Source organism: Eretmochelys imbricata, chromosome 9 (genome assembly GCF_965152235.1).
Source record: "Eretmochelys imbricata isolate rEreImb1 chromosome 9, rEreImb1.hap1, whole genome shotgun sequence".
Taxonomy (NCBI): Eukaryota; Metazoa; Chordata; order Testudines; family Cheloniidae; genus Eretmochelys; species Eretmochelys imbricata.
This window is the reverse complement of record NC_135580.1, coordinates 16308590-16321096: the sequence shown is the minus strand read 5'-3', so window position 1 is coordinate 16321096 and position 12507 is coordinate 16308590. Positions and strand designations below refer to the sequence as shown.

At 43.6% G+C, this 12507-nt stretch overlaps 1 protein-coding gene across 3 annotated transcripts in view; it reads right to left on the bottom strand.

Moving 5' to 3' along the window:
• The window catches only part of TNIK (TRAF2 and NCK interacting kinase), a 305023-nt gene that overhangs the window by 46683 nt on the left and 245833 nt on the right, over window positions 1–12507 (bottom strand). For 2 of the 3 annotated variants that reach the window (XM_077825854.1, XM_077825855.1), the window contains exons 15-17: window positions 8096–8260; window positions 5837–6076; window positions 3011–3117 (exon numbers count right to left, since the gene is read on the bottom strand). In XM_077825854.1, the coding sequence (XP_077681980.1) occupies window positions 3011–3117; window positions 5837–6076; window positions 8096–8260 (512 nt within the window). The remainder of the gene's footprint in view (window positions 1–3010; window positions 3118–5836; window positions 6077–8095; window positions 8261–12507) is intronic. The other variant, XM_077825856.1, reaches the window with a different exon arrangement.

Genomic DNA, 12507 nt, shown 5'->3' with positions numbered 1-12507 from the left:
TTGGCATTATTGTAACTGCAGTTGAACAGTTGTGGAATTCTACATTATGCAGTATAGCTGGTGTTGTCTTGGCTCAGATGTTATCTGGTTAGTTGATGAAACTTCTTTTAAAACTTTAGCAACAGCACATTTATCTATACCAGGGGTCTCAAACACATGGCGGCCTGTGGAGATATTTGCTGCGGCCCGCCAAGCTCCCCACGCCCCCACCACCCCTCTCCCAGTTATTTCCTGCAGCTGCCAAGCTCCCCTCACCTGCTGCCCCTCCTCCCCCCCAGTGCGCCACGTCCCCGCTCCTCTGCCTATCTTGAGACACTTCCTGTAGGCGCTTAGCGCTTTCCAGGAGGGAGTGGGGAGGAGCAGGGAGCCGCACGCTCAGGGGAGGAAGCAGAGAAGAGGCGGGGCAGGGATTTGGGGAAGGGGTTGGAATAGGGTCAGGAAGGGGTGGAGTTGGGGTTGGGACTTTGGGGAAGGGATTGGAATGGGAGCAGAGTTGGGGTGGGGACTTTGGGAAAGGGGTTGGAATGGAGGTGGGAAAGGTGGGAAGGGGCAGGGGCAGGGCCAGGGGCAGCGGGGTGGTTGTCAGTGATGCAGCCCTCAGGCCAATGTACTAGTCCTCATGCAGCCCTCGTGGTGATTTGACTTTTAGATCCCTGATCTATACCAACTGCGGTCAGGTCGTTGAGTCCGATAGAAAAACTGGATACCCTTACTTTAGTCAAACAGTCCAATGGTATCATTGTTATTCTAAGTGCTGGCTCTTCCTCGTGTCATGACTATGTACTGGAATATTCCTTGCTTCTAAAAAAATTTCCTTTAGGGCATAGTTAAATAATAGCGAGAGATTCTGTTCTGGGAAACTGAGGATGCTTTGGCCATGGGTAATGGAGGTGACTAAAAGCAAACTGTAGCAGGGTTGGCCACCTTCTGAGCACCCCCTGAAGGTCAGAGGTGGCTCTATGGCACCCTACCTCTCTTTTCCCTCTCCAGGGTCCCTTAAGAACTCCACAAGGTCTTTCTCCTGGCTACCACCACCCATGCCTGGGGCTGGTTTCATACCAGAAACAGTTCAAACACAGTCCTCAGAGTCCCAAAATGAAGTCCATCACCACATCATAAGTTCATACTCAGTTCTGGCATCTTCTACCACACTCAAAGCTTGTCTTCTGTCTCAATCTGTTCCCCATGAAGCTGCTACTCCCTGTCCTTCCTAGTGGGAGCTCAGCTTTCTGGCTTTGGCTTCCCAGCTCCGGCTTCCTGGCTCCAACCCTTCTCCCAGGCAGGGTCTCTGGCAGGAGCTTCCTGCTCGTTACAGATCTTCTTTGCCACAGCTGCTTCTTCCTGCTTCCTGTTCCCCTCTGGCTCTTTACAGGGAACTTCTGTCTCTATCAATCCCCTACTGAGGCTCTTGAACAGGCCCGGAAGGGCTGGAGCACTTCCTTCTTAAAAAGCCCAGTCCACCCAGTGACACCCAGAGGTAAATGGCCTTTCTGCTCATAACAAAGAGAATTTTTTCTAAAACAATTTGGCAATACATATTTCTTGGGCTACCCTAGCACCCACCTTACACTGAGCCTGCTATACAGCATGCAGTGCTGCTGCAGAGTGAATCAGACTGGCTGGGAAGAAAAGCTTATGCTGAAAGTCATGACCTATTGGTAATTTGGCTGAGAATAACCTACCTAGGAACATCTAGTTTGAAGCCTTATACCTCATCCTAAGAGGACAAAATAAAGAAAACATGAAACATTTCCATAATACAAAGATATATGGAATACAGATATTTATCCTGAGATTTAAACTGGCATTTCATTTGAAGAGATCTGGAGTTCTGCCCATCATACTATCACAATCTGCAAATCAAAGACAAGATCTCACCTGTCTAAGCTCATTCTTTTGCTTCTGCTATGACTGAACCTGTTGCATTTTCTATTGTTTTAAAAAGCTCAGGGCTAGATCCTATAATGTGCTGTCCTGGTGCACAAGGGGAAAGGGAGAAGAGGTTATAGTGAGGATCAGGGGAAGTTAGGACAGGATCTTTCCTGGGAGTGTCAGGAGTTGGAATGGTTAATAGGCCAACCTGGGCTAACAGAACTGTCTAGTCCCCAACTACTTAATGTCAGTGGCACATGCTAGCCAGGGACACACACTGTTCCTATAGGACCCATTTACCATAATGGGAATTTTGTCATTGACTTGAATTTAAGACAGATTAAACCCTTATTAGGGTTTAATATAACAATAACAATGCAGAGTCCTCCCCCCCACACAGTCCCTTGCACTGCTGATGGAATCCTGCTCTGATTAGCAGGGATACTGGAGAATGTATCTATGACCATCTCTGCTCACCCCTCAGCATCACTGAGTTAGGCAGAATTTGACCCTCAGTGTGCAGCAGGAAGGAGTTGAGAGGACCAAATCCTGCTTCCACTAAAGTTATGGCGAAATTCCCAATCAAGACAATAGCAGTAGCTGAGAGTCCAGAGTATCTTCTGCATCCAGCTATAAATCTTGGAAAGTCCAAGAACGTAGACATTTCAACTCATCAGGATTTTGCACAGATAATATTAGGAGTCCCAGAGGCCAAATGTTCACAGCCTTTGGTGATGCTGTACAATTCTAATTAATGCAAATCTCAAACTTCATCGAGCTATGGTGGAGATGCAAAGCGATTGTAGTTTATCAGTAAATCCATGTTAAAAGAGAGCAGAGAGTGCTTTATTTTTTAAATTTTGACTAGATTTATTGACAAGACGACTAAGGACTGCATCTTAGGAGTTTTACTAAAATCATTGGTTTGGTGTTTGTTACAATGAGACTCTCTGTTTCCCGCAACAGCAGTATATAGATTGTGGTAATCCATCCATTGAATGCAGTGGGCACTGGCTCATGACCCAGTGACCCCGCTTCCTTTGTGAGGCTCACAAACCAGGGCACCAGGAAGAAAATTATAAAACTAACAGACAGATTCATTAATATTTTTTTCCCTTTCCCACATGGCCTTCCGTACCTTGCTCTGATGGGCTGTGATCCTAATCTAGTTCCCAACGCAGTACCATTCCCAGGAGAGTTCTTTCTCGCTAGTGCTGGGGATATGGAAGTTGTTCGCTGAGGCACCTGAAAGAAAATTGAAAGCGTCACAGCTATTAGGACTGTACAATTGAACTTGGATATTCTCTTCATGCATTTGGGGGAAGATCAGGTTTCGGCAGGTTTTCGAGCTGGATATGTAATTACTTTTCCACTGAGAGAGATGAAATATTTACAGCAGTTATAAAACACAAAGTTCTTGGCACGTACAAAGAATCATAGATGTCTGAGACAGGAAAGACCTGAAAAGTCATTTATTTTATCCCTCGTAGAGCAGGGCCATTCCCAACTGTATAGTCGCCTGAAGTCTAAAAAAAGCAGGTGTTAATATCAAGCAGTGAGCACCAAAATTAACAAAAAACACATTCAAAACAGAACAGTCCTAAAATCTGGACTAATCAGAAAGCTCAATGTAGCAGCTCTTAGAGCTACTTGTTCAGGTAAAAATAAATTACTTGTAATAATACCACAGAGGTAATGCGGCCTAGTGGTCAAAGACAAAGGATGGGAAGAAGGAAGGCCCCTGTGTGGACTCCAGGCTGAGCCATTCAACTACCTTGATTAAGTCACATGACTTTTTGGCCTCAGTCATTTCAGCTGTACAATTAGCTGAAAGCCAGATGTCACTGAAAACCAGATGTTCAAATTAGGACAGATCACCTCAGATATCCCAGAACAAACAACATTCCATAGTAAATAAGGGCTTCTGGACTCAGCACCTTTTTACACAAGGCTAGAACCTTGACCTTGACTCACTCCACTGTAATTTTGAGCTCTCTGTGTGCCTGTTACACATCAGTATCATACAGGATGTTACGCAATACTTCGGCCCTATAATAAGAACTGAGGTCATTGCTTACCTGTGGAACTCCCTGCCACAAGATGAGGCAGAAGCCAAAAGCTTAGTAGGATTCAAAAAAGGATTAGACATTGCTCTGATAATGGGAAGATCCACATATTATGTTAGATAGTTAAAAAAATTATTTTAGGCTAAGAGAGAGCGATGTCTTCATGTTTCAGGGCATAGCAACCAATAAGTGATTAGATTAAGAAGAAACCTCCTCCATGGATAGATTATTCCCTAGTTGTCTTTTTCTGAGCTTCTTGCACCTTCTTCTAGAGCATCTGGTTTTGAAAACTTTCAGGCACAAGGCACTGGACCACAAAGGCCTATGGTCCAATCAGGTATGACAACCAAAAGTCTGCTAGCTTTTATCCATGTCCCTGTAATGTCTCCAGCAAATACTAGGTAAGCAAGGAAACAGCTCGCCCTGGATCAGCAAAAAGAAATGGGCCACAGTGTCTGCAATATGCTATTGATACCCATCTCACAAGCTCCAACAATATCCTTACATACTGTTTGAACAGAGGGGCGACAAGACTGGCCCTAAGAGACTCTGCAAGTGAGAACCCTGGGAGGACAGCAATTACTCTTCGTAACCTTTTGGTAGACAATGAATGAAGACAATTCAAAACAACTCCTATCCATCTCTGCCAAGTCCTCCAGAAGAGTTGGCAGCTCTTCCCAATCATAATAGTATTGAAGAACACCGATAGGATGATCAGGCAGCTCACCGCTGTCCATTACTCTGAGTAGAACATGCAACCTGTGCCAGGTCTGAATCTCAACTGATTGGATTCCAAAAACACTGGAGGGTAGCCGATGTTGCCAGAGTTGGGCAGCTGACATCTTCTGAATCACATTAGTAAGGAAAGGCAAGACACTGCACGGTAACTGGTCAGAGCGTTAGCATCAAGAGATGTGTTTTCACCAAAGGATTATCATTTAAAAATTACTGCCAGCTTACTCTCCCCTCAGATAAGCACTAATGGATCCTCTCAATAAGATGGTTGCCAAAAGTGTAAACAGTATTATGTGCGGACACAATACATCATGGCTCCCATACATAAATAGCAGATACTTTATTTTAAAATGCAAGTTGATTATTTGCTGGAGCACAGCAAAACTGCATTTAAATCATGGAAAAATACTGTTTACTTCAATGTCTCTAATCAATTTGCAATACCTTTCTCTTTGTATATATGCTCCTGAGCTTAGAGCTGATTCCATTTCAGGAAAATTTTTAACAGTAAAGTTATAATTCATTCCCTCACCCCCCCCCCCCAATCCCTTGCAAAGAAGCTTATGAACAATGCAACTGAAATACTGTAACAGAAGAGCCTTAATTAAAGAGGTACTGCCAGATGCTGCCGTAATGTCATTGAAGGTATAAAGCTGCTGGAGCCCTTACAAATCTTTCATCAGGTATTGATTACAACTGGAGGCAGGACACTGAACTAGAAGGACCAAAGGTCTGAGTATGACAAATTTTATGTTCCTAAATTATTCAATTTAAGCAGAAAGCATTTTTTTTCCCCCAAGGGAAAATAGATGTAGATTTGTTCTGGATTCAGCCTGGGCTTGAGAATTTTCTTTGCAGTGTATCACAAGACTTACACACATATAGTGGTAATAGGAAAAAAACCTGCATATCAGCTGAGGGCCAAACCTGCAAACTGCTGAACATCTCTGAAGTCCTGAGCACCCTCGTGCTTACAATTATGCAGGAGATGCTCAGCACTGCACAGGACCAGTCCCTGAATTTAACAGGATGTGAACTCCACCGGTTCAGAAAGAAGCCCCAAAAGTCTGTCCCCTGCATTGCAGCGCTGAGCAGTGCTGAGGGGATGAGCTCTGAGATTGCCTCTTTCAAGCTTTCGATGTTAGGAGCAATACAAATGTTACCTTTGGTGGAACGTCCTCCTCCTGTCGTAACCAAGAACTTCGGTCAAACTTTTCAACACGAGGGGGGAGAGGAGGGTTTTCTGAGGTGGGGTCCGAGTTCTGCCTTGGCATCTCAGTGCGGTGAGAGGTCACCGTCAGAGCCTCCTGAAACCCAGCCATTCCCTTTGCGGGTTGTTCGTGCAGTGACTGAGAGCCAGACAAGGAGGTTCCTTGGGATTTCACACTGACCAGATGTGGAATCTAAGCACCAAGCCAAAACAAAACCATCAGCATAAAATGTTTTAAAAAAAAATTGAAAAAATCTCAATAGTTCTAATGTATTTAAAAAAAAACACCTAGGTTTGAAATCTGCACTGTGTTTTGGTTTCAGGTCTTTCTGGCTTCTTACACAAACTCCATACGAAAACGTTCTTAAAAGAACATTAAGTTTGCACAGTTCAGCATTCTAAAGTCATGAAAATGCCAAAGTTAGGGTTGCACATGTAACTTTACTCTGACTACTTTTGTATATGCATGATGATAGTCTTCATATACATGATCACATATTATTTCTCAAATAATACAATATAAATATATCATGTATTTTTTTCTATAACCTCAAATACACAAGGAAGCATAATTAAGGTTGCATGAGAAACCTTAACTTGGCATTCCTGTTTTTTTAAGTTCTTAGCCATACAACTTTAACATTACCCTAATGATTTTGGTATGAAATTTCCTAGAGTTTTTAATTAAAAAAAAGAAAGAAAGAAAGAAAAAATGATGGAAAAAATAAGTGCAAAGAAACAGCTTCAGTCTCCAGAAAGTCTGAAGCACTGATGGCTTTAAAAAACAACAAAAAAGCAATAATGGTGTGAATCTCCACAGTCTGGCTAGATAGCATCCTGTCCAATAGACCTAAGGACTCTCTCTCTTGCAAGTCTTAGGAGTGCAACAGTTAGGATGGCACTTGCACCTCATCCATCCGAGAATGCCTAGGTTACATCAGGTCACAGCTGCTTCCCAAAAACCTTATAAAATCTGCAAGTGGCCTTGCTAAACCCCTTCACACTTACAGGACCTGGAGGGATTTAGCCAAGGGCTCCTCTGAAAAAGCATAAAATGGAATCCTCTATTACCAGTGTACAACAATTAATAACAAATTTACACACACATTTATATGGGGTTTTGTGCGTGAAATGATAAAGTCTTTCAGTAACATATTAATAATGAAAAAATGAATGCCAGTCACAGACAATTAATGCCAGTCACTTTTTTAAAAAAGCATAAGGTTTGGAAACTTTTAAAGGCGGCAAGCGAAGTATATTTAATTTCTGTCAGTGAAAAGACTGAGGTGAGATGGGATGTTTATTGTTTGTTTAATTCTGGACTCCAGCTGAAAAAATAAAAGTATGCTGCAGGGCCTTCCTCACATAGCAAGTTAAAGTTCACGTTGCACTGCTGACTCACCAGGTGGTACGAAAGACTTTAGCAGAGGCAGATACCGGAATGCGGATGGAGTTCAGTTAATTTGTGGATTTTCCTGTAGAAACCACATACAAACTTGGGGCAAAGATTTTATATCGAGGGCTGACAGCAGACACACCCCTCGAGCCCTCACTCCACAGGAGTTGTGCCTGCTTTTCTGGGACAGAACTGGGCCCGATCGCTACACCCTTACCATGTCTTGTGAAAGTGTATATTTGGAACTCGTGGTTGGGTTTTTCCAGATGTATGACTGCGACTGATGTTAACTAAATGTTTAAAAAAAACACTGAAGGAAAAGATGCAAAATCTTTTTCCGATAACCCTAAACACTGAGCCATACTAGGCCTACTGTACCAGGCTCTGCAGTTTCACTTTGGATAAAAAGGGTCCCATCAGAAACAAAGGAACTGTCATACTGGAGCAGACCAATGGTTCACCTAGGTCCTTTAACTTGTCTCCAACAGCAGCCAATACCTGATGCTTCAAAGGAAGGAAAAAAACATCATAACGTACCTAACAGTGCTAAGTTATACTATGGAGGGGAGAAGAAACCTTGTCTTCAACTAATGATCATACTATACTTGGCAGCATGAGAGCTGTAATCCTTTTATTTTTATTCCATGTAGTGTAAATGCAGATGCTGCTCTTATTCACAAACAAATCTAGAGCTGAGAAACCCATGTGTTAAGAAATTGTTTCCTTTTAATCCACAAATGTTGTGATTCTCTTACCAGAACCACCAGCCTCCTGGTGTAATTAAACTTGCAGGGACCTAGGACCAAAGTACCATACCTGTGGATCCACTGGTCTGAGCATGGGTGGTGTCCGAGCTGGCTGCACGCCACTAATGCTAAAGGACTCTGAACGAGGAGGCAGGTTTGGATCAGATATTCTGTTAGCCACTTTGTGAGGCATTGCTGGGGAGCTTTGCCGGTTGAGTCGAGAACGTTCCTCTACCTGAGGCAACACAACAGGAGAATCAATGAACACAAGTTGCTTCACTTCCCCGCAATTCTACACCCAAGTCACCTGTATAGCCATTTTCCTGTATTTCTAATCAGTACATTGTTTCATGCACCTCTTTTATACCCATTAACACTGAGCACCAGATGCTTGGATTCAATAAGGACTTCCATATTAGGGCAAACTTGAAAAGGAAAATGTTTAACCAATGTTCCCTTTTCTGCATTTCCTTGCTATCAATGCAGATCAGTGGGGTGAAAAGTGGCAATTTCAGAAGTGGTAATTTTGGAGCTCCAGACAAAAGGAGGCTGGGAGTGGGGTGGGGGATGCTGGAAGCTGCCTAGCCTCCCGGTGGGTTGCAACAGAGCACACCCAGCAGGAAACTATAGACAGAAGTGGGCATTGCAGCTGAGTCAGAAAGACAGAAGAAAGAAAGATGGAAAGAAAGACGACATGCAGAGAGGGTGGGTGGGGTGAAGAAGAGGTAGAAAAGAAAAGGTGCCAAAAAAAGAAGCTAAAGTGGCATGGCGAGGGAGATCTGTCTTTGAAAATAAATCCAATCTAGAGAAAATGTAATGTGTGCACTGTCCCTTCTCTCTGTCCTTTCCATATTTTGGTCTAGTCAGTTGATTCTTTTCCCCTCCTCTTCTCACTGCTTAACCTTGTTTTTCTGAAGACACCAGCTCCTCGACACTGACTAGGGGCTCTATTTCTGGCAGGCCAGATTTCCTACCTCTCTCTTCTGTTTTCCCTTTCTCATCTACTTTCTCTCTTGTGCTGCTTCCATGCTGCAGTTTTCTCCATCCCTTGGTCTACTTCTCTTTGCCACCTTTCTTTTACCTATCTTACTCTATTTTTCCTTTCTCTCTCTAGACTCCTTCCCCCCTCTGGTCCCTTTCAGACCCCAGTTGGTTTCTGTAGCACAAACAGAGCACAGAGCGGAGCTGCTGGACAGTCTGGAAGCAGCAGAAGAAAACTCTCAACATTGTAGGCAATATTAGTGGGAAACATAGTGGTGCTGTTCTCAGGAGAGGTAAAATAACAATAAGACTAAAAAAGGATCTTCCCAGAAGCCATTAGTTCTTTGTCTGCCACTTTATACTTGAGTCTCATTTGGGTCGAAGTTCTGAGGTTGGCCAATGTGATACCAATGGAGCATCATTCTGCCTCATGAATAAGCATCCAAATTCTAAACCAGCCCCACTCCGTTTTTTGCCAATTTGAGAAAGCAGGTTGTTTAAAGTCAGTGGAGCTGTACCAGCCCACACCCACAGAGAACTTGGCCCTCTACATACAAATGTCTTCCCCAATATACAAGTCCTTTTTTGATTTTAACAGAATCAAACTCACGCGAAACCCAACAGCGTATCCCTTCCCCAGAGCCTAAACTGAACTGTTTGCTTGGAATCTCTCCAAATGTAGTTCAGTGATAGTTTCGCAACTGTTAGCCAGACCAAACCCAATTTTCGTTTCATTGTGTATTTGAAATGCCTTGGTACTGATTTGAACAACCCTTTCAAAGTGGCTATACAGGTTACAGACAGTTTTACACTTGCCTTGAAAGCAGTCCCTCAACCCTGCCAAAGCTTACTGCAGGCAGAACCTGGCATTACTGCAAGAGATTATAATTGGACAAGAATATGTATTTTTGCAACATGTTACAACAGCAGTCATTTGACTGTTGTGTTTGCAAAATCTGAGACCATAAATTGATCATATGATCAGGAAATCTCGCAGTGGCAGTTCCAACCCCTGAAAGATGAGAAAGACCCACAAAAACAGCAATAGGCAATGGAGGACCCAGGCATGCAAAAACACCCTCCTCCTTCAAATATATTAGGCTAGTGGATGTCTTGAGGAATCCAAGTTACCAAGCAGACAATACGGTAAATGAATTTTCAAGACACCAATAGACAACTTATATTACAATTCCTTTTAAATCTGAAAGGGAAAACAAAGATTCAAGAGGGCATTTCCAGCAGATGAATCTGAAGAAGAGAAGCTCTAAGGGGGTTAAGATCCCAGCGCAAATGTTCTGCAGTGCATTCCCACTGAAAGAAATGTCCTTACCTTCAATACTGAAAAAACACCGGGAATGCTTTTGTTAGATTTGAAAGAAACAATGAACATGGCAGCAAGAAGGTGGTTTGTTTTGTTCTGAAATTAATAAATCCAGCACCTAGTCCTCCGTTGTGGACAACAGGTGTGTTGCTAATCCAGAAATGAAAAAAAATCCAGTTGCTTTCAGCTCATCCAGATGGAAATACAATTGTTTCAGCCAATCCAGGTATAAATGCAATGCATGTGTTATTGAAATCAGACTGTACAAAGAGCAAATTAGTGTGTGCATAAGCCTGTGTTGGAAATCAGCTTCTAAAATAAAAAAAATGTACATGTATATGTGAAAGGAATAATCATTAACTCTTCTTCAAGTAAGAAATGGATCATAAAATTCTTCCAGGAGCCTTTAAGTTGATACAAATGAACCACTCACTCTGAAGTTGGGGTCTTAGAGAGACTAATATGGCAAACCCAAAATTAGGAAGTAGACTTTCTAAAGGACACGGTTTTTCTCCTAAGAATGTAAGGCCTGTGAAGAATTTTTTAGATCATGAATGACCAGCTAGCATATCTAAAGGTCCAAGCAGAACAACTACACTTTCCCCTCCTGCATACACTTTCAGTGGCAGTTTTGAGGTCAGTTTATAAGCTCCAGCAGAGAAGACTTAGCTGCGTATACAAGGACAGAAGGGACAGCTGAGAGAGAAACAGCATTTCTTTTGGACAAGGATGTATCTGCATAAATACTAGGATACAGTCCAGTCAGTGACAGCCTCATTTCAATCTGCCTCAAAGGAGTTCCAGTAAATCTGCCTATTATTCAAGCTCAGGCACTAACTACAGCAGCCAAGGCTGATGAAACTGGAGTCCCCCAGCCAACTTCTGGAGCTCATTGACAGAGTGGCAAACGAGAATATGCAGCTGATTACAGAATATTTCACAGCGAATGTGGAGGAATAGGTGGCAGAGTAATGTAATGGGGAGGTATGTGTCAGAGACCAGGACGTAGGTGGTTGTTCTCAGTGGGCAGAACAGGAATCAGGGTTAGTGGTTAGAGCATGTGTCAACAGCCAGGAGCAGGAGCCCAAAGTCAGAGCTGGAGTCAGAGGCCAGAGCCCAAGCCAGAAATCAGAGCCGAGGGTCAGGACCAGGTTCCTTGGAGTGAGGCAAGGCAGGAGCAGGGCTGGAACAAGCAAGCACAGGAGCTGTTGGAGCTGTGGGAGAATGCTTCGAGCAACCAAAGAACTGCTGCTGGGCTTAAGAGTTGGTCTGCTGACTCTTCCAACTAGTCAGGCAGCTTCTGGGAAGACAGCAACGCCTTGTCCCCTATGGCCAGATTAGAAACAGGCTGACAGTCTTAATCTGCATAGTGTTTATAGGCTTCTTTAGTGGATTGCAAGTGTTCCTTCAGCTCCCAATGCACCCGGTGTAGATGGGAAACTAAATCAACAGCAGCCAATTCTGGGCGGCTCATGGCTAAGTCTCGGTGTAAGCAGGCGTGAAAGCCATCGTTTGCAAATAACGGGCTGTGTGGGGTCGAGGTGTGGATTGCATTGTTATATGTGAATTCGGCATAGCACAGCAGAGGAAGCCAGTCATCCTGGTGGAAACTCAGAAAGGAGCAGAGATACTGCTCCAGGATTTGATGACTCTCTGCTTGCCCTTTAGTCTGCAGTTAATAGGTGGATGAGCTCAATTCCTGCCAGAACTGGGAGATGAACTGGGGACCCCAGTCTGATAAAATGCCTAGCAGTAGCTAAATACATTTCCCAAGAAGAGCCAAGCTGTCTCCTGTGCAGTAAGAACAGTAAAGTGTGGGATGAAGTGCGCCATTTTTGTTAAGAGGTCGGCAACAACCTGGATTACGGAGTGCCCCTGGAAGCATGGCAGTTCCACAATGAAATCCATTGATACAGTAGACCAAGGCTGTGGAGGCATGGGCAGAAGCTGGAGGAGACCTAAGGGTCTTGCTTGTGGGTTATTGGGTATGGGCATAGAAATTGCGGGACCTTATATAATCCTTGATGTAAACTTGTAGGCCTGGCATCCCGGGCCTGCAAGGTATGAGGCTCCCATTATCTCCATGAGAGAGACACTGGCCTTTGAAGAATCCAGGCTCACTATATCAGCTATAGTTCTCTTATTATTTGTGTTGAGACTGCTCAGATTGTCAGAGACTA